This window comes from Lepidothrix coronata, unplaced genomic scaffold (genome assembly GCF_001604755.1).
Source record: "Lepidothrix coronata isolate B3197 unplaced genomic scaffold, Lepidothrix_coronata-1.0 Scaffold8, whole genome shotgun sequence".
Lineage (NCBI taxonomy): Eukaryota > Metazoa > Chordata > Aves > Passeriformes > Pipridae > Lepidothrix > Lepidothrix coronata.
This window is the reverse complement of record NW_016690188.1, coordinates 585,922-607,809: the sequence shown is the minus strand read 5'-3', so window position 1 is coordinate 607,809 and position 21,888 is coordinate 585,922. Positions and strand designations below refer to the sequence as shown.

At 39.1% G+C, this 21,888-nt stretch overlaps 1 protein-coding gene across 4 annotated transcripts; it reads left to right on the top strand.

The window, feature by feature from the left end:
• The first annotated feature begins 1,205 nt into the window (after nt 1-1,205).
• On the top strand, nt 1,206-21,385 carry TDRD1 (tudor domain containing 1). Of its 4 annotated transcripts, none has more exons than XM_017804227.1 (21): nt 1,206-1,438; nt 3,712-3,776; nt 3,945-4,092; nt 4,481-4,586; nt 5,693-5,732; nt 6,637-6,685; nt 8,208-8,291; nt 8,636-8,812; nt 10,006-10,113; nt 10,625-10,795; nt 11,525-11,773; nt 12,939-13,061; nt 14,335-14,445; nt 14,642-14,809; nt 15,739-15,984; nt 16,504-16,620; nt 16,842-16,952; nt 18,064-18,231; nt 18,567-18,788; nt 18,961-19,007; nt 20,490-21,385. In XM_017804227.1, the coding sequence occupies exons 2-21, from the start codon at nt 3,720-3,722 to the stop codon at nt 20,580-20,582; spliced, it is 2,595 nt and encodes an 864-aa protein (XP_017659716.1). In that variant the 5' UTR covers nt 1,206-1,438; nt 3,712-3,719; the 3' UTR covers nt 20,583-21,385. The 4 variants fall into 4 exon arrangements, with proteins under 4 accessions (XP_017659716.1, XP_017659715.1, XP_017659717.1 ...); XM_017804226.1 differs by having other exon boundaries at nt 14,639-14,809; XM_017804228.1 differs by lacking the exon at nt 16,504-16,620 and having other exon boundaries at nt 14,639-14,809.
• The last annotated feature ends 503 nt before the right edge of the window (nt 21,386-21,888 follow it).

Below are 21,888 nucleotides of genomic sequence, written 5' to 3'. Positions count from 1 at the left end.
ACATTTCATTAACTGCCACCTTGTAATTTGCAACACCATCCCTAAGGGTGTTCAAGGCCAGGCTGGATGGGGCTCTGAGAAACCTGGTCTACTGGAAGCTGTCCCTGTCCATTCTAGGGGAATTGGAACTAGATGATTTTTAAGGTCCTTTCCAACCCAAATCATTTTACGATACTGTAATACTTCACTGTCCCTCAGCGAATTTTGTTGAAGACAGAGTGAGAAAATTATTGGAGCTTTTGAGTAATAAAATCAAACCCGTCACTTGCCACACACTGGGTGTAATACAATTTATGACTAATGTATTTTTGACCACGGCTCTGACAACCACACCACAGTCCATGTGAAAACCACACAGCCACAGCTACCAGGTCCTGGGACAGGGGACACTGACAAGGAGGCACCAGTTGTGGTGGCCAGCTGAGGGGTCTGACCCAGCACTCTGCTGCAGCAGTAATCTCAGAATCACAGAATCAACTAGGTTGGAAAAGACCTCTGAGATTATTGAGCCCATGACCCAACACCACCCTGTCTACTAAACCACGGCACCAAGTACCACGTCCAGTCTCCTCTTAAACACCTCCGGGGCACTGACTCCACCACCTCCCTGGTCAGCCCATTCCAGTGCCCAATCATTCTCTCTGTGAAGAACTTCTTCCTAATGTCTAACCTAAACCTCCCCTGGTGCAGTTTAAGACTGTATCCTTGTGTCCTACTGCTGGCTGCCTGGGAGAAGAGACCGACCCCACGTGGCTACAACCTCCTGTCAGTGAGTTGTAGAGAGTGATGAGGTCTCCCCTGAAACTCCTCTTCTCCAGGCTAAACAACCCCAGCTCCCCCAGCTGCTCCTCATAGGACTTGTGCTCCAGTCCCTTCACCAGCCTCGTTGCCCTTCTCTGGACCTGCTCCAGCACCTCAGTATCCTTCTTGAACTGAGGGGCCCAGAACTGGACACAGCACTCCAGGTGCGGCCTCACCAGCGCCAAGGACAGGGGATGAATCACTCTCCTGGTCCTCCCGTCCACACAATTCCTGACACAGGCCGGCTGTGCCTCGTGGGCGGCCCCGCATGTGCCGCTATAGGCCCGCGGTGCCCGGGGCTGCTCCGCCCGCCCTGCCCGAGCTGAGATGGCGCCACCGCCGGCTCCCTTCGCGCGCGCGGCACGTGCGGCGCCCCGCCCCGAGAGAGCGCGGGCCCGGCCGGGCGGGGCGGCGGGAGCGGGAGCGGGAGCGGGACCGGGACCGGGACCACACGGCCTGGGACGGGAGCGCCGGGGACCGTCCCTGCGCTCCGGGGGCTGGTACTCCTTCTCCGGCTGCCGTCAGTCCTCGAGTGAGCCACCGCGCCGTCCGCCCACGTGGGGCAGCTCGGGCGGCAGGGAAGCGGCCCGAGGTGTGCGCTGCCCTGAGGAGGAAACCGCGCCGGAGGCGGTCGGAGGTGAGTGCTGCCCTGAGGGGGGCAAAGGGGTCGGAGGCAGCCGAGGATGAGCGCTGCCTCGATGGGGAGAAGAGGGCAGGGGGCGGCCCAGGGGGTTAGTGCTGCCCTGAGTGGGGAGAGGGGCCGGGGCTGTCGGGGGGGAAAGGCGCCGGGCGGCTGCGAGCGGGGCTGGAGGCCGTGGGGCGGGGGTGTCTAATTTTATTCTTAGTTGAATTAGCTTAATTAAAATAGCACCTAACACTGCTGTTCAGGTGCGGAAGTGCATTTCTGGTTGAGTGGGTTGCAGTGTCGCTTCGAAAACTGCTCTGCTTTATCTGCAAGTTCGTTTTAATTTGATTTCACCTATATACTACAGCAAGACTTTTACATTTAAAATAATTATATCGAGTGTTAACGTTTGGAAAGCAGGTGCCAGAAGTTCATCTCAGCAGAGCCCGGTCCGTGGTTCCTCTCAGGCAGCCCGTGTTTGTCCCAGAGCTCCTGGTCATGAGGAACCCAGGAGTGCAGCCTTCCTTTTTATTACTACAAACTTTTTGTACCCAAACTACAGTGAGGTCTCCTCCAGAGAGTCACGTCTCTTGTGGATCCATCGAGCTTCACGTGCAGTTGGTGATGGCCACTCCTGCTTGTAGTGTGTTCCTCTCCTGAAGGAATTTTTGTTGTTTAATCTGCAGTGTTTGTTTATTGTCAAGGTCTGTAACTTAGAAAGCTTTTTGTTGTGCAGACTAAAGAAACAAATGGTAGAGAATGAGCCTTCCAAAATGGATGCTGAAATATGGCTTCAGAACATGACCCAAAAATACTTTAATTCGTGAGCCTGCCTGAATTAATCTTTAAATCCATGCTTTTGCAGTTACCTGGCCCACTGCCGTCTTTGGTCATACTCTGATGTGACATAATGGTGGAACACCTTATCTCCAACATAATGAAGTTGCAGGTGCAGATTTAAGCATCAGTGCCAACTTCCTGTTAAAAGACTTCCAGTTTTGAGTCTGAGTTTTTCATTATCTAACCAAAATCAGTATTTTGTAAGCAAACAATGCGCAATATTTTTTACAAGTGTAGAAACAGTACAGTAGAAAGTTTTAACTGCAGCACAAGTGCAATAAGAGAGACTTTGTCTGAAGCTTAACACAGGTATCTTGACTTTGTTCTTCCGTTATTGTGTATATGCTTGATTATTGATGAACATCATCAGTACGAGTATGGCTTATAAATGCAACTAGCTCCTAATTATCCAAACCTGTGCAGGCTGAAATGCCTTAGATAATTGGGAAAAAAACAGGATAATTGGAGTACTAGGGAATTTGGGACAGATATCCACACTGGGAGTTGGAGTTCCTTCAGCAGTGTTTCTTGCCTCATCAGAGGTACTGTCTGATCCATGTTCTCTTACTCCAAGCTGAGGAGCGGGAAAGGCTTGGTATACAACCATCATGGGTCTGGAGAGTTCATGAAATTTGATTTCATGTTAGGCCAGAGTTCAGGCAAAGTTTACAAGATTAACTTGCTTACAGGTGGGGATAAAAAGGCCACATAAGCTTTATGATGGCTCAGTGGAGACCTCGGGTTAATAGTCCTGCCAGACTGGAACAAGCTCCGAATGGCATGTGTAGCCTACAACTGAAACAAATTCTTTGTGGGCGAATGAGTTGCACACTTATAAAAACAGAGTTCCTAGTGTGTTGGTATGCAGGCTTAGCTGAATGTCTTGTAAGAGTTGTTTCATAGACAAAAAACTCCCGGGAAAGGCTACAAGGTTTATAAGGCACTCACTAGAAAGTCAGAATCTCTTGTTTCGGAGATTTTGTTTCTGAATACTTGCTGATGTGACAAAACTATGCAGAGGTATAACATAGGCCACATTTTCAACAGTAATGAGGAAACTCGTACTGTTTCAGCTACTGTAAAGTTGCCTGTTCTGACTATCGCAAATTATGTAATTTTTTTTTCTTCCTGCTAAACAACTTTAATTGAAGCAAATTCATGGGTGGAGGACATTATGGGCATTATATTGAGTGGTAAGCACAGAACAGTTAAAACTGTTGCTTTAATAATACCACTGATGGTATTATTGAATAAATGTAGTATCAGAGTGAAAACAAGAAGTGACTTCCAGAGTGTGTCATGTTCCTAGCATCCCCATGTGCTCAAATGTGCTGGCAGAATAGTAGGAGTAGCCAAGATCCTTGTTTCTTCCTGCAAATACTCCATAACATAGACATACATTAGTGTTGTTAATCGGATCCCTTTGCAAAAACTTCTGCTTCTAGGAAGTTCCATGGAAGACAGAACTTGTAGAGGAAACTTGACAGCTGCAGCTGATGAAGAAAATACTGTGAGTTATTTCACGCTCCAAGTATTCTGAGCATTTCTGGATAGCAGAAATGATCAGCATATGTGGCTCATTCTAGAACTCTGAAGTTTCGGCTCTTTTTGTTGTCATGTTTTTGTAAATCAGAATACATTTTTCTAGTAAGAATAACTTCAGGTTTTTCTTCCACAGGACTCACATTCTAACTCAATTAATGGGAAGCCAAAGAAATTGCAATGTTTCTCTAAGAATGCTTTTTCTGTTTGCTGTGATGAGAGTCTCTTGAGTTTGTTAGTACCACCCCCTAAAGGTGGGACTTGCCATCATTGTGGTCTGTATGGTAAGTGCCTGTTGTCCTGTAGTCTATGACATACAGTGTATTTGTCAGTGAAAGCGGATCAGGCTTGCTCAGAAGTTTCTTAAAGTGAATGTATATTTTTGACTCTGAGACGCAAATATAGACTATTCAGAACATAGCTGGAGTAGTAGAACTGATAAACAGGAGATGGCATCTCCTTATCAAAAGTGGTGGGGTTTTTGCCTTAAATGTGGAAGTAATTTGGGACATTTTGGCATTAATGTCTAACAGCTGTGTGTGAATACAAATACCTCTTTGTAGGTGCTTAGAATAGTAGTGGAGCTGTTTTGTAAAGCAATTATCTTAACAGCTCTTGTCCATTCCAATATATGTTTCTCTCAGACTTCTCTTTTCTGTCTTTTTTCTTTAGGAACTCTCAGGTGTTCACAATGTATGCAAACATACTATTGCTCTGCAGATTGTCAGAAAAAAGATTGGCCAACACATAGGGTTGTATGTGATCCCATTAAACAGAAGTAAGTTTGTTAAAATAACTGCCATATAATCTGCACAGAAAGACAATATCCCTCCCAAAACAACAGAAATGACCATTGGAAGGCACTGTTACAGTAAAATATGTTGCTTGTTCTTAGGCTAGTACTGCATTATCTTATACCTGACAGAAAACTCAGCTCTGCTGCTTCAGAAGGGTTACTTGAAAGATAGTTTTGGAGTTTTTAAGGCATACTGTAGTGTGATTTAAAACAAAAGCATTAATTTTACCAGGTGAGGATGCAGTAAGGATACCAGTTTGTCTCATGACTTTGTTATTGCTGTTCTTAACATAGGGAAAGGAGAAACAAGACTCTGCTCTCAGCAGTGTCATGGTTAAGGGATTGCAGGTTCTGAGGAGCACCCTTTGAATCTGGCTGTAATGTCAGTGAAATTCCTGGATATTTATCTTTGATGAGCACAGTTGCAATTAGAAGTAGTTGTTTGAGCCAGACCATTCTCTGGTGCTCATTGTTTTTTACCATGCTGGTTTGGATGCTCAATAGATCACTCACTAATCTGTTTCAATTAAAGTAAGCACCATTAGTTTATGACAGAGTACAGATTGACTGGCTGGCTTTGGAACAGCTTAGGGGGTGATCTGAGCATTTTAACTGACAGTCTCTAGCAAGGAGTGATGATTGCAGTTCAGTGAATCTGCAGCCAGGTGTACACAAAGGAGATTGTTTTTTTGGACAAGTTTTGCTGCAGTGATGAATGTGGAGGGGAACATGGGGACAGTCTGGCATGTATGTTACCTGAATATTACTTTTGTATTCTACTGAAATAGCAATTTTTTTTTCAATTTTATAGTTCTTGAGGTTGGCTTGGGATTAAGGTGTTAGCAGAACTCCACAACAGTGTCAGATATCTCAATTTTAATAAAAATCAGTTTGTCAGGAAAAACACACCAGGTGTTGCTTAATAGGGAACTAACATATAGTTCATTTTCTTGGATGAGGAATAAGGGTTGACAAAAAACACATATTACGAACACAGCCTTTTATTTCTATTTGCAAGTAGACTGTATTATTAATGCTACTTGTCAGTCTTTAGTTCTTCAGAATTAACATTTTTTCTTTGATTACAGTGCAAGTAAGAACAAAACCAAGGAGGGAGTTTGTCTTAAGGTATGGAATACAATTTCGACTATATCTTGAATGGATCTGCTGTGAGCGAGATTTAACCTGTACAGGAAAGGAACAAGTTTCTCCTTTTAGAAAGATCAGTGCTTCAAATGAAAAGCATTCAGAAATAGTTACATCTAGAGCCCTTAAAGGCACTGGTATTGTTTGAAAAAGCATATGTGAAAAAGTTAAAAATCAAGACATGCATGATGTTGCTGGAGGAATTATAGAAAGGAAACAGATGTAGTGTGTCCAGTTCAGAAAACTTCTGGTGCTTTGTTTTCTGTATAGATCATGAGGTGATGCTTGAAGCCTTGGCAGTTTATTAGAGAAGTAAATTTAATGTAATATTGAACAGTAACAACTGCAGATAAGCTGTTGTTTCTTTGCTGTACCAGGAATTAAAGATGACACAGTTCTCCTTTGTAATATTTTGAAGCCTCTCTTGATCTTACTTCGAGCCTATGAACTCTTCTGCAGGAGTTGATTTTTTTGTCTTCGTTGTTTCTTGGGATTGTATTTGTGGAAGGGAATAAACATGCATGCCTCCAACTAGTCTCATGTTTGCACTGTACAGAGAACTCCTCTGTCATGTACTCTTTGAAGCTACAGCTGAACAACTGCAGTTTAAACATAACTTATACCTGTTTTAAGTAGAGTAATTCAGCTTCTGTGGATTCTCTTTTTACTTAATTGCCAAATTCTTTAGAAGAGAGTTAAGAAGTTAGTAGAATTGATAGCACTTCAAATCCCAACAGCAGCTTTACCTTTTATAGGGAAGGTGATATTTCTGAAGGCCTCAATTATTTAGTTGCTTAGATAGGGGGCAAACAGTCCTCTACCCATCTTGTTCTAGTTGTAATTCTTTCCAGGCCACTGTTCAGTAACTGTTGTTGATATATTACAGGAGGAAGTGATGTTGAGTTTTGCTGTAGATGTTGTTCTTCCAGAGTCTGGTAAGTACTTAGTTGAGTGTGGGGAAAAAACCCAATACAATTCAGGCTTTTATGTTCACACCCCTCCCCAACACCCTTAAAAGACGAGTGTTTTCTTTTGTTCTCCTTTTGTCACTGTTCCAACTTGCTTTGTTTTACCTTTCCATACAGAGGTATTCTTAAAATGTCAGTGCTCAAAATACCTTGTTAGGCTTAATAACCTTAAATTTTGGTAAGGTTACTTTTCCAGTAGAATAGCAAAAAATTCAGTGGGTTCTAGACTAACTTGTTTATTTTTTTCTTTGTTTTAATAGATGCATGAAAATTTGGTACTGTTTTGTTACTGTATCTCATCCCTTTTTAACTCTTTAAAAATTAAAGTATCATTCTCTAGTTCCACCTAGGATTTTACCAGCTTTTTTATATTTCATACATGCTCACTAAAGTATCCCAAAGAAAGTGCAGTCACTGGATGTTGCTGTATCTAGTTGGAGAACTCTGTAAGAATGTTTGTATTTCTGACTTTGCAAGCCTCAGTGGATAGAAACAAGCCAAGCACCAGACCTTTGAGGAGTCAGAATTCAGATTTTCAGTTGAGCTGGGTGGCTTTGATTGTCAGACAAGATCAATACACACAAGGTGTACCTTTTGTCATTATTTGGAGGGCTGTATTGTTTAGGTTTTCTTCTGCCTGCAGAGCAAGAACAATATAGTGCTGAGAGCACATTCATTTCATTGATCTACAGCCCACAGAAACTTTGAAGGAGTGATGGTCGATCCTCTTAGCTTGCTAAAATTCCTCATGTGCAGGAAGCTTATTCTCTGTGTCACACTCTCTGCAGTCTCTAAAAGGATGGTTCTGCTTAGTCCCATGTATATTCAACTGATTCAGGATTGTGCTGGGCATATTTCCCATTTGATTGCTTTACAGCACACTAATGGCAAAGCAATATATACCTTGCCAACCTTTTGGAGGGAACATCACATAAATATCACTGCATTCTTGAAATGTTCCATGCATTTATCCCATGACTTCACAAGCAACTTAAACACCTGTATTAAGGTTTTCATTTGAAAATAATGATATTGAAAGCTTGGAATACTGTTCTCATGCATCAGAAAAAGAATATGTAATAGCTAAGAAACTCAAGATTTCTTTATAATTCTTAGTAACTCATTATATAATCAGTGTTTTAAATACTGAGGTAAGTTATGAACCTTTGTGTCTGAAAAGCTCTAAGCAGTTTTTCAGTTAACAGTAGTGACTGCAAACAAATGTTGATTGTTACTGCTTTGCTCATTTTATTTTGTCAAACAGTCTTGGAGCTGTGAATGTGTTCAGAAAACTCAAGTAGTTGAGCTACTCTGAAATTACTTTTATTTTGCATTTTAAACATATTAAGTGCTGAGCAAATAAGTCAAACATGCTCACCTTGTGATAAGGATATAGGGGATATAGGTCAGGCTCAGAGCAGAGTTCTGAAATGAAACTAACTGATGGCTGTCTTACATGGTAAATCGCTTTCTCACGTCTGTATTTTAGGCGACTGCCTAAATAAGGTTCCCTTAGAAATGAAGTCTCACTTAATTCCAGAAAGTGATGCCAACGGAGGAGATTCTCCAAGAGGTAAGCAAGCAAATCAAACTAAACTTGGGGAATTTTAGGTCCTCCCATATTGCACCATATTCAAGCTGTTCAGCAGCATCCCCTCACACTTAAAAATATATGCTAGTGAAGCTTCCTTCAGGTCACTAGTGACAGTAGCTCATACACTTCTTAATAGTATAAAATATTAGTGATAATAGTATAAAATTTTTGTGATTATTATGTGAGCATCAGTTTTGTGGATTAGGTGACAGGAGCCTTCAAAGTCTAAAGCGTCAACAAAAAGAATAAACTGTTTCAGTATGTTTATATTTTCAAAGTCATCTAGCTTTTTATCAGCAACCTTTTTTCTTTTTTATGTACAGTGTCAGAAAACCATTCAAAGGGAAGTGAAAAGAAAGTACCTGAAGATGAAGACTCTCTTCACTGTGCTAATTCAGTTGCAAAGTGTGTCTCTTTAAGCATCGGAGACAAATTTTCTGGTGTGGTTTCCCACATTCAAAATCCAGACACCTTCTTCTGTCAGCAGTTGGACAATGCCTGTAAGTGACGTGTTGGGAACAGAATGTAGGATGCCTAATATGGCATTTTTCTCTTCATTAGAAAGTGGCTGGAGGGAGGTGTTGCTGGTCTTGCAGTTTTACCTGAAATAGTGATTCCCTGTAGCTTAAGGCCATGCTTCAGTCAGTTAAGAGCCACAGTATTGTAGAGGATAGTTTTTGGCAGTGTTAGCTGTTAATATCACTTACTAACTGCTCTTGTGTTAATTTGTGGGCAGTCTGAGTAGTGCAAAGTACAAAGGTGATATGGCTTGGATTTTAGCAATCTGAAGTCAATTTGTATCACAAATATTTAGTGTTAAATGTGTTCACTCAGGTGTTCTAGAAATGTGTTTTGAGTTTGTAATTACTTTTTTTACTTCTATAATACTTTGTTATTCCCTTTAACAGTGGAGGGAAGTGTTTCCTTAAGACTGGGTGTGTGGACTGAACGTCTTTGTTATGTAGTATGAGTAGAATATCTGAGTATGATATCTGAGGAAATATCTGAGTATGAGGAGGCCAGGTAATAGTGCTTTGGTGCTTCCTGACAGAGTAAAACCTAAGACTGTGACACTGTAGAGGCCAGAGCGTGAGGCTGCAGGGCCTTCAGGTGCATCTTCCACAATGCCCATAAACAGATGGCTGGGGGACAATGAAAAGCAGAATAAGTTGGTGAGATGTGTCCCTCTCCCAGTGTTGACTGAGCCAGTGGGCTTTTTTCAGCTAAAATGGCTTTGGCAGCTGGATGTGATCTGGTGTATCTCCTGCAGTGGATTTTTCTTTTGTGTATATATGCAGCCTTTTAATTCTGGGTAGTCCAATAGCACAGCATGTCCTTCGGCAAGAAGTGACCTACCTCATCGTCCGCCTGTTGTTTAAAGAGCTGCCTTCCTTATTTCTTTCTGGCACACCTCCACTAACTTGCTTTCAATTTCCACTGGCTTCAGTTTTGTTCCTCTGTTCAAAAACTGGTTTTCTATATTCCTTCTCTTTACTGCTGATTCCTCACACTTGCATGAGGACCCTCTTCAGTCTTACTGATTGAAGAGTTCTAGTCTCTCTCTATTTAAACTCTTTAAATAATCTCCATTAGACTACAAGATGTTCTTCCAGGCTTTGAGGTTAATATTCGTGTACTTTTGTAATAATTGCAAGACAGACTATGTTCCAAAACTTATATATTTTAACATTAGGTCAACTTGCTGAGCTTGAAGTGTCTCTTAATGAATATTGTGGCAGATTTCCCAGTAGTCCATCTTTCCATCCTGCTGTTGGAAGTGTGTGCTGTGCCCAGTTCACAGGTAAAAACAGAGTGAAAATACTAATTCACGTTACTTTAAAATTGCATTCTATAATTATGTTTAAAAACGTTTCACATAGAGTTTATTTTATTTCTGTCTGGTTTTTAGCTGCGGATAATGCTTGGTAATGATTGAAGAAATTATATCTATAAAATACTTATTTAAGAATGACCCTTCATTGAGCAAACTCTTAACACTGGATTTAGATTATTTAGAATAGCTTTTTATGAGGTCACGAAGGAATTTGGGGTTTTGTACATTGCTAAGTATTATCTCCCCATGGCTTATATATATATATACTTGAAATTTCAGATCCCACAAAAGGGACAGAAGAAATGGGATTATATATAATGATGATGCTCTGATAGGCTGCTTCTCAAAACGTTATTTAGCCAACACCTGGTAGTCCCGAATTGTATTGAGACAGATGTATTTTTTATGTCAAAAAAAAATCATTCTGTTCTCAGAATTTACAAGTAAATACATTGAACATCTGTGTCTTCCTTTCTAGAAGACAATCTTTGGTATCGTGCTGCTGTCACAGCATATGCTTCTGAAGATACTGTTTTGGTGGACTATGTGGATTATGGTAATTCTGACTCTGTTCCGCTGATGAAACTTCGTCCTGTGATTCCAGCGTTAATGGACTTGCCAGCTCAAGCCATAAGGTGTTCCTTGGCAGGTAGGAAATAAATTATAAGGTGTTTCAAACTACCTAGAGGCAAAATAAGTGGGATTACATAGCCATCACACCTGTAGTATCTTACATGGAAATATGGGGATGGATGCAGGTTTCAGTAGGCATTATTTCCAGAATTCTTAACTGTAGAGGCATATCTACAAAATGTGACAAATCTATCATAATGTACCTGGTGACTTGAGTTGTATGTCTGGAAAACTGTTATATGAACATGACCATTAGATTTTGCATATGCTTTTGTTCTAAGCACAATCAGTAATTTACTGGATATGTGGAATTCTTAAATCTGTTGTGGTTCTAATACTGCAGGGGAAGGTAGATTTCGTTTTATATTTCCAAATTCAGAGCTGTATTGGTCCCACTCCCCTATGGCAAATCTAGTAAAAGTACTGATAGATTCCTCACCATAGGCTTGTGGAATCTGTGAAGCTGGAAAGGGCATTGACAGTTCCTAGTTCACTTTTCTGTCTCAAGCCAGGATCAATCAATTTATGCTTGTCTTTGTGTAATTTTTAATTATTAAACTAATTAAGAAGTTCAGAATCAAAGTAACTGGTTTTGAAATCTTGTTATGGGCAACAGGAGTAAGGGTGAGTTACCTGGTGTATCTGCTGCTTTATCTGTTGCTTTACATAGCCTTGTTTTGCTTTTCCACACATTGGTGAGACTTGGACTGACCTCAAAACCTTTCCATACTGTGTCACTTTTTAGGTGTGAAGCCACCACTGGGAACTTGGACCTCAGAAGGTACTTCTTTTATGAAAAATCTGGTGAAAGACAAAGTGTTCACAGTAAAAGTAGTAGATAAAGAAGGTTCTACATCTGTGGTGGAGCTTGTGGACGCATCAGTTACTCCGGCGATAAATATATCAAGCCTTCTCATAGAGGAAGGCTGTGCAGCTGAGGAGTCAAGGGTGGCCTTACCAGCAGTCACAATGAGTGATGTTAAGCAAGCAAATGGTGAGTATGAGCATGTCCTGCTGAGCTGGCATTATGTAATCTCCCACTGGAGTGGGTACAGAGAATGCAAGCTCTTTGCTGGTCAGAGCTTTCCAGTCTGGCTCATGACGTGTAGGCTTCACAGCTCAAAGGTTTAGCCATGGCAACTTTGCCATGAAGAAATCGTGTGTCTTATGTGTCTGTGCATACATAACAAAGTTTGAATTGCCTACTTTTGGAAGTTGGTACTGACTCTGGTTAGACAGTTTCTAGTTGGATATGACTAGCTAGTAGCTGCTTGTTCTTATGCCCTTATCCATTAGTGCAAAAAGTATTTTCTCTATTTTCATCTTCATTGTCCTATATTTTACACATAAACCCACCTAACTCACTCCTTGAAAATTTGACAGTAGCCTACAGAGCTTCCAGGCTATGCCTAAATTGCCTTTTTTGCATTTAGTGACCAAAGCTTCTGTCTGAGACATTTGCAAAAGTTATATTGGATTTCTTTGAAATCTGGGGGAAGATTCCTAGCTTCTCTCTTATGAAGCATGTTAAATCCTTCTTTTCCATCCTGTGTCTGGTAAATGTATGTGTTCCCTCCTGATCCATTGGTTCTGAAAACTGGTGGGAAGTCTTTTTGTCAAGTCTATGTTCAAATCCCTTAATTTTGATCTTCCCTGCTAGACACTTTGTGGCCAAGACATGATTATTGTTCAGAAGGCTTTGTTCAGAAGCGTAAGGAATGTTACATAAAATTCAAATGAACAGTAACTCCCGTGGCTGCATCCAAACACATTTTGATATGTTGCCCTCATGTCAGACATGATATTGGGCAGATGAAACAGCATCTCAGCATGACCATTCTCGAAGCTCAAGTTCCCCAGGGACCAAGGTTCCCCAGTGTCCCTCTTGCCTAGGCTGTTGCCACGCAGTCTGTACCTCGTCGTATGATTACTCTTCCCTGTTCATCTGTGGCTCACTCCTTTTGGTAGTGAAGAAATACATTAAGCAACTGGCATGTTCCTCTTACTTGATTTTACTCTGCAAAAAAGGCTCTCACTATAAATAGTCTGTCAGGCTATTTATAACAAGAATTTCAAGGATATGAATGAACATTCAAGATGTATAATTTTTTTCCTGTAAAAACGTCTTTTCATTCTCTCCTTTTCTCTGTCTTCTCTAGAGGACACGATAAACAAAAGAAAATGCAAGTGGGTTAAATTAACTCCTAAGCAAACAGTCAGTGTCACAGTGTGTACAGTGTACTCTCCTGGCGAATTTTATTGCCAGATTTCAAATACCCATGGTAAGTTTATTCTGCTTTTTTTCTTCTAGTTTCTTTGCTTCCTGATTTGTCATTTTTTGTAGTTCTAATGAATTACTGTTTGAAGGGAGCTTATAGCACGAAGGCTTACCTCTGAGTTTTTTATCTAAGAATATGAGTGGAATGGCAAAGAAATTGGATCATGTTATTTAGTGACTCCAGTTTGAAATCTGAAAATGTTGATGGTAAGCAGTTGAATAAAAATCCAAGAATGTAGAGGAAAGTGAAAAGAAGTACCATAACTAGCCAAAGGACATCTAAAATTTTTTTTTCACAGGAGTGGTCAGGCATTGGAATAAGTTGCCCAGGGAGGTGGTGGAGTCTGACTGTGGCACTTGGGGATGTGGTTTAGGCGTGATTATGGCAGTGCTGTGTTGACAGTCGGACTCAGATAATCTTGAAGCTCTCTTCCAGCCCTGATGATTCTGTAAATAAGAGACATGTTCCCTGTGCACAAACAATATTTACCAGAGCTATCCTCTAGTACTCTCTTCTGATTTATAAAAACTTACAAAGAGATGATAACTGTAACATGAAAATGAGTAAATGCAGCTTTTGAGACTTGACTTCCTCTTGGATAAGCTAAAAAATAAAAAGTCTTGGTTCTCTATCAGAAGTCTCTATAAAGGCTTTTTAACCTGCTAGAAAAAGAACATGACAAAAGTCAGTGCTGACGTGGAAGCTAAAGGCATTCAAACAGAAAATACGGGGCAGATCTTAAAAAGTGACAGATGTTTATTCTTTGACTTATCTAGGGATAGTGTAAATTCCTCATGGTTTATAGACTTCAAATGACCAAAATCCTCCCTAAAAGTGATGTGTATAGAGCAGGCTGAAGGTCTCAGTATAAAAAATAAACGAGTAGGGTAAGATCCCATAACTTGTCATATGCACTGGCTGAACTAGGTAGTTTCCATGGTGTTATCTAACTGTAAAATATACTTTAGATTTTACAAGAAAGTGTGGGTTTTTTTGGTTAGCAGGAAGAATTACTGGTCACTTTGTTATCATACTGAACTAATGTGTCAGGAAATACCAGCTGTCTCATCATTTCTTGCTAATAAGCCTGTGTAGTGAGTTAAATAGTTAATTTGGTGTCAACAGTGTCCTCATTTTTTCTTTTTATGAAATTCTAAAATTCACAGAAATCTCCCGTGAAATGTTTTACAAATAAGCTATACAGTGGACAGTATTGATAAAGTTCAAGTCAGCTTATTTAGTTGATCTCATTTTTTTTTTTCTTTCTAATTTTCAGAATTGCGTGCTCTAAACTCACTTAACAAATCCATGTCTGAATACTGTCAGAAAACTCCACCAGATGTTTTCAAGCCTGAGAATGGAGAACCTTGCTGTGCTTTTTTCTCTGGCAAGTAACAGCCTGAAATATTTTTGTTTTTACAGGGTGAACACAAAGAAAAAAAAATTAGCTGATAGTTTTCTATCCGGTACAGAGGATAGAAAAGAATTGGATTTATTTACTGAAAAATGAAAGCTGGTAGACCTACCAAATGTGTGAAGTAATTATTAATTTATTTTTTAAAAAACTTTTTTAAAATTAGAAGATGGTAACTGGTACCGTGCTGTGGTGCAAAACATCACTTCAGGTGGAACTGTTCAAGTGAGCTTTGTGGACTATGGAAATTTTGAGGAAGTACCATTGGATAAAATACGGAAGATCTCACCGTCATTCCTAAAACTTCCATTTCAAGCAATTAAATGCTGGCTCTCAGGTGTGTCTTATGGGTTCTTTCTCTTAGGAGAGCTATTGCATTTAGAGACTTGCTGCTGGGGGGGGAAGGAGGTGATGAAAGCAAATACTGTACAGAATTTTGTTCTTTTGGGGTTTGTTTTGTCTTCCCTGAGCTCCTCCCAGTGCTGTGGAGTGATCTGCATGGACTTCATTTACTGATTTACTGGTCAAAGAGAACTTGTTGTTTAGTTCTGTGTAGTGCTTACTGGCTTTGGGTTGCTGCCTTGAAACACAAGTAAATGTGCTTTTGTGCAACTTTATTACTCAAAATTTTTGCAGGCAAAGGAGCTAACCTGTTTTAATGAAGCAAGTCGGCCTTTCAGTTCTCTGAAATAGGATGTTTCATTTGATTGCTGTAGAGTTTGGCACCATAGTTCTGTTTCTCAGTCTTATAAAAATTCCCTTTCTACAGCAAATCACTCAAAATTCTGCATAGTTATCATTTCTTTCTAATGTAGTCTACTTGGTTTAAAAATGAAAAATGTGGAAACAGGAAAAAGCTCAAACTCACATTTCACTGAAGTGTCTTTTGCTGGTGTCCCCCCCGCCCTTAAAACACTTTGCGGTTTTTCTGCTCTTTTGATAAAAAGGCCATATTATACTAATGTATAAACAGTCTTAGTTGTGTTTTCTGTGCAAAGGCACAAGGATATACTTAATAGAATCACAAAATATAGAAAACAAAACTTGGGAGTCCTGAGGAAATGTGTTCATTTCAAAGAAAGGAGGAATAGGGAGACCACTTAAGAGGATGAAGAGCAATGTGTTTCCCTAAGGTAGTAAAACAGCCTTGATATTTCAAGTTATGCTTTAAAAAAAAAAAAAAAGGCTTTTCTAAAGGAAATTATAATGTTGAAGACAGTCAGCATTACTGAATGGAGATATTTTAACAGTTATTTTACTTCCTAGGTATAAAGCCTCACAATAACAAATGGAATAAAGAAGCTGCAATAAGATTTCATATGTGCACTTCAGGATTAGAGCTTCAAGCCACCGTAACCTCCCTGTCCAGAGATGGGGCAGGTGTGGTGCTTACGGACAATTCCACAGTTCGTCCAAAAGTGATCAATGACATACTAACTTCTGAAAATTTGGCTGTAAAGGAAGTTCTACAAGATAAAAATAACTTTCCAAACAAGTCTGTTGACCAAAAAGGTAATTAAAGGAATGTTAACTTTTAGATTTTCAGTATTGAAGCTTTTGACTGTGATCTTGTTGTTTCGCTGTAGTTTGATGTCAATAACAAACATGTATAGTTTTTGTTATGTTGTCGGTTTTTACAGCTGAACACAAGCTGCCCTGCAGGTGGTATTACAGACAAAAAGAGAAAGATAAAAATTTGTGTCTGTCTTAAATGAATGCTGTTTGACTCTTTGAGAGTTAGAGAATAAGAAATTTTTTATGACTGAAACTTTTCTCATGTTTATTTTCCAATATCTTATTTTTTCTGAGGTGTTTTTTTAACTTTAGCTACTTTTATATGCCAATAGTTTGTGAACAGCAAATTAAGCATCAGTTATCTTGGTTTAGATTTGTCTTCCTGAAGGAAAGACATATAGTTGTCTTTGAAATTCAAAAAGATATTATAAATATCAAATAAAGTAACAGTTACTTATAATATGTATATGCATGGAGGATAGTGGTAACACTTCATTTTCTTACAATTTCTATTAGTAACCTCACTTGGGCACTGGAAGTCATTTAAATTGGCTGTAGGTGAAACCATAATGGTCTTTGTAACAGAAATTGTAAGCCCAGACTTGTTCTACGCTGTACCAGTTCTAAATGAAGGTAAGAAAAAGTGTTCACTGTTCCTAATACCAGTAAGAAGACACTGTTGCAACCTAGTTAATAAAATGAATGCCTATAGTGAACTGGACCATGTGGAAATGTACCTCAGAGAATAGGAAAATATAAAATATGCCAAAGGTGGGATCAGGGGAGCATAAAACTGAAGTATGCTCTTCATTGTACCCAAATGTGTTTAACTACCAAGTGGTTTTTTTCTGTAGTTCAAAAGAAGGAGTATAGGGAGCTGGCTGCACTAGGAACCTATTGCAGATCTTGTAAGAAAGAGCCCTTCCAACCAAAACTGGGTGAAGCTTGTTGTGCCCAGTTTTCAGGTGAGACAATTGTTTGTTCTTGTATTTCCTTGACCAGGGTAAAACAGAGCTTTCATTTTTACTTTAGAAAAAGGAAAAACACCAACTTGAAAGTGCTTACAGATCTCTTAATGGTGTTACAAAGGATAGTCTGGCTGCATCTTCAGGGCAAAGAAACTGCCTGACAGTCAGGGAGAGGAAATAAGGAATAGGTTGTGCCCAACAAAATGTATGGAGCTTTAAGTGGGAAGAAAACTAATTACTGTTTAGATTGCCATGAAAGTCATGGCAGAGCAGTGCAGACCCACTTCTGGATTGTGGGTGCCTGAGTAGTTTTTCACTGTTGCTTTGTGTGAGCGTGGGGCAGTGACACTGGTTATGATCAGCCTTGTTAGGCTAACAAGTTGTCCAGGCTTAGTGACCTCTTAATTCAAGTCAGAAATATTCTTAACAGCGAGGGAATTTTGATTTATTATTTTAGTCTTTCAGAAGAGGGGATACTCTCCTGGTACCTAGCTCACTATTTAAAAAAAAAAAAAAAAAGTGTTGATTCAAATAAATGTTGACTGCATGTGGCTTGTTACAAGCAACCTGGCAAGTGCTGAAAATTAACTTGGGTGCTAGATCAGGTAACAGTTCATGGAAAACAAGATAGATGAATTTTAAAAAATGCGAGAATACAAGAGTACAGAGTATACCTAAGTGTTTGACAGTTGTCTTTAACTTCTGATGATGAGTTGTTGTTACTGCTTGTTGCCTTTCAGGATAATTGAGGAAATGAGATTTTTTTAAGTTTTTTATTTTAGTTATGTTTTGAGAGGGAGTGTGTGTTGAAAAACAAAGGTAAGGAGCTAGAAACAGAGTGTGCAGACATCCTTAAAACAGTCTTGTAGTAAAAATCTTACCTGTACAAGTTGAAGCAATATTCTCAAAGCAAAACTTGTATCTTTATGAATACAGCAGTCAGAAACTATTCCCTTGTTTTGTGAGCCTGCTTCTTGTCAAGTGGTCTTATATATGTGCCAGAGGGTTTAAAAATTTCTGTAGAACTCTATAGATTCTTGTTCTTGGAATAAATTGTGTTTTTAAGATGATACTTCACATGTGACTATTCTTGTCCCAATCTTTTCAGGTAATGGCCGGTGGTACAGAGCTCTTGTTCTAGAAGCTTCCCAGTCTGCAGTGAAAGTACTGTATGCAGACTATGGGAACACAGAAACTTTACCACTTTCAAGGGTGCTGCCAATCAGTGATTCCTTTTTAAAGCTGCCTTTTCAGACAATTAAATGTTCACTTGCAGGTAAAAAAGGTCCCAAAAATAAGCAAAACAAAAACATCCCAAAAAACCCTGACTTGTTTTCTTGAACGTTAGAAATCTGTACCTGTTCTGGTGGTAGAGTTCATTCCTTAATACTGGTAAACAACATGATGATCCCACTGAAACAGTACACTGGTTAACATTGCAAAAGCTGTTTTAGAAAACATGTTTTTAGTTCATTATCTGTAGCATTTAAGCTATTTATACTTGGAAAATTTAGCATCATATTTCCAAAAACATGCATGTAAGATTCAAGTCATATCATAAAGGAATTATTTAGATGACAAACTGGATTGTATTTTTTTTTTTTTTTGCAGGAATAGAGAAAGTTGAGTGGTCTCCACTACTGCTTAACAAGTTGAAAGAAATGGTATTGAAGCAATTTGTCGCAATTACAGTGAAAGGGTTTAACGGAGATGTTAAGTTAGTAACGGTAGAGAAACACTGTGAAAATGGTGATCTGAATGTAGCTGACAAACTTGTAGAGCAAAGTTTGATCAAATCCTGCAGTGCTGAAAACTCACATAGTGAATGTCAAGGTACGTACTCTCACTTAATTACTTCAGTTTACTTATTTTGAAGAACTTGTAAACACATTGGGGTGTCTAAGTAACTTCCTTCTAAAAATCTTGAATTCCACATGTCACCTCTTAATTTGGGAAGCAGTGCCCATGTGTATTTTACTCATTCACTTTGCTTGGGTTTTTGTAGGTAATGGAGGTGAGACCAAATGCTGCTGCACGGAATTAAAAGAGCAAGTAAGATCCAATCCAAGCAATACTTCCTTATGTTTCTAGAGTTTAAAAGAAACCATATGTGGGGAAGCAAATGGGAGTAGGGAGACAGTAGCTAACTGGAACATGGAAGATATGCAAAGTGTATCCTAACACTTTTTTTCAGTTTTCTATAGGTGCTGATAATTAAAGCACCCTGAGACTGAGGGAGGATAGTGTATAGATCACACAGACTTCATTAGTCTGTACTTTGACCCACATATGGTTCTTACTTTATTTTTCTATAGTGTGAAGTCTCAGGAGTGTTACTTTGTTGTCTAAAGATAGTTCTGGTGTTTTGCATCACCTGTGTCATTTGGACAAAGGGCAGCTGGATTTTTTTCAGTAATATGGCTCTGTTTTGCTGTGTACACAACTTGGCAGACAGTTGCATATGTAAGAAAATTCTTAACCATGTGTATTTCAGATAGAGATTAATATTAATATGTGCCACAGTTTCAGTCATGGAGCTAGGCTGAGAATCTGAGTGCAGTAGAAGACTGGAATATGTAACAGGGTTTGCCAGTTGCAAGATTATTTTTTTCCTTTTAGAAAAAATTGAAATGTCTTACAGATATAGCATATTCACATAATTTTTGAAAGTTTTCTGGTTTTAAGCTTTCTCCTTTGCTATTTTAATTTAGGCTACTTATTAAAAGTTTAGAACTTTAGATAAAGTGTAAAAAAAGTACACCAGAAAAGATGCATCGGCCTTTGTCAAAGTGATGTTCTTTGTCAGAGGAATAAGCAAACGTAATTTTAAAGACAGAAACCCCTTTCAAGGGTGTTTCAAACTTTCCTGTCTTCCCCCAACCACAAGGCAGCAAGATGAAAAGCAAAAATGGTATTTTAGAGGTAGGAAAAGAACATTTCTGTTCAAAGTCTCACTGCTTCAGAGTTAGTGTCGTTACTGGGAGTTCACTGGCAGAAAGGCAGTAATGTTCCTCCGTGTAGTTGGTTTCTCTGTCCCATTGTAGGCTGTTGAGCCCCCTTTCCCATTCCCCCTCTGTGTCTCTTTGATCTTCCAGTTTGATCTAGCTAATATGTTTTCTGACTTCAGTTTGATCATCTTCTGTTACACTTCCTTACTGGTTTTGCTCAAAGTCTCATGAGAGATGAAGAGAAGACAGATGATTATATTATAAACTGAAAACATAAGAAAATAGACATGTGTGAATAACCAAATTTAAGATTGTGATCTCAGTCCTGATTTGAGCATTTAATCAATTAGGTTTGGGGAAGCTGCTTCAGCAAAAAAAAAAGTGGGGAAAGGGACACATTGACATGGACAGGGAAAGTCAGCTAAAATTCTGCTGGATTTTCCCCCCTCCAGAAGATTTTACAACAGAAAGGAACCAATATGGGTTTTTGCTGAGTTAGTAGTGTCAGGATCTACCCTGATCTGAAACCAGCAATTAAAAAAACACCAGAATTGTGCATATCTAATTCTTTCTGCTTATTCCATAGCTTAAAAAGCATGAACAGGTCCTGCTCTTCCTTTTAAACAAGTATGGGAATACAGATGGATTCACTGAAATGAAAAATCTGTTGCAGCCTTAAGTCTGACAGGCACCAATTCATTTGTATGTAACCAGTTCCTTTTTTTGGAAGAGGAAGAGCATCCACCAGCTTAAAAAATGAGTCACTTTGTAGAGATTCTGCTGTTTAAGTACCTATATTTATCTGTATGCTTGGGTTGTTATTGTGACATAAGTATGTAACTTGAAGAATTGCAAAGTGGCAAGCTAAAAATTCTATTCTGTTTTTGTTTTATTCTACCATGTCCTGCTAAACTTCTTGCTTTTATTTTCCTGTTGAATGCACAGAAGTTTATGAAATGGCCACTACATTGTAAGTCTGTTTTGTAAACTTGCATTGGAAATTATTGTAATCATAAAGCTTACTTAATTTTGATACCATTAATGTTACTTGAAAAACTGTATCTAACCTTGATTACTCTTCTTTCAGCTTAATTTCTGGTCTCAAGTTTGACAGAATTGTTCTTTATAAACTTCGTTTCAGTATCATTAAAGGTTGAATGTTGTCTTGGACTACATACAGGTAGTTCTCTCTAAAATCAGTAAACACTTTAATGTGCACTGTTCTTTATTTACACCTATGCTATCTATTATGCATCTGTGAATATTGAAGTGAATTGTATTAGAGCTGTTCTGTGTGTAGCAGGATTTCTACCCTATCAAGTTTTCACATCGTAACAGAAAAGACCCATTCTGGGTTATGACAAAAATACTGAGTCAGATTATTAAGATGTTCAGTATTTCTGTAGTTGAGTACCTAGTTGTCCTTTCTGACTAATCTAGGAATGTCACATTACTGTTTGTGGAACCTAATAAACATTTGCTCATGAAACTGCAGTCAGCCTTTTTTGTCCACTTGAACTATATATTTTAAGCTTGCAAACTGGACGAATCTTGAGATTAAGCACTTGTTGTGCAAGTGAAATATTTTTGTTTGAGTTCATGTTTTATTACCCTTAAATTGCCTCAGATTTTTTTCCCTGCCTCTTAGTTTTTGTTGCATCATATTCTTGCAGTAACTAATAATTAGATGAATGCTTGCACTTGGGTTTCTAGAGTTCTGTTTGTGCCCCTGGTTCTGAACCAAAATTGTAGTTGTGTCAAGTGTCCTTTGATCCTGTCATGTAAGCCAGAAATGTTTTGTCCAAAGCTGGACCATCCTGTATTTTAAATTAATTGCTTGGGTAATGCTTTCTTCCTTGGCTTTTATTGTGGGAGCTGCTTTTTGGTGGCAGGTGGGATCTACCCCAGTTCTGTATCCTTTAGCTCCGAATCAGACCTGTGCAGAAGAGAGAACAGCTGGGCAGGGCCTGGGTGCTGCACACACA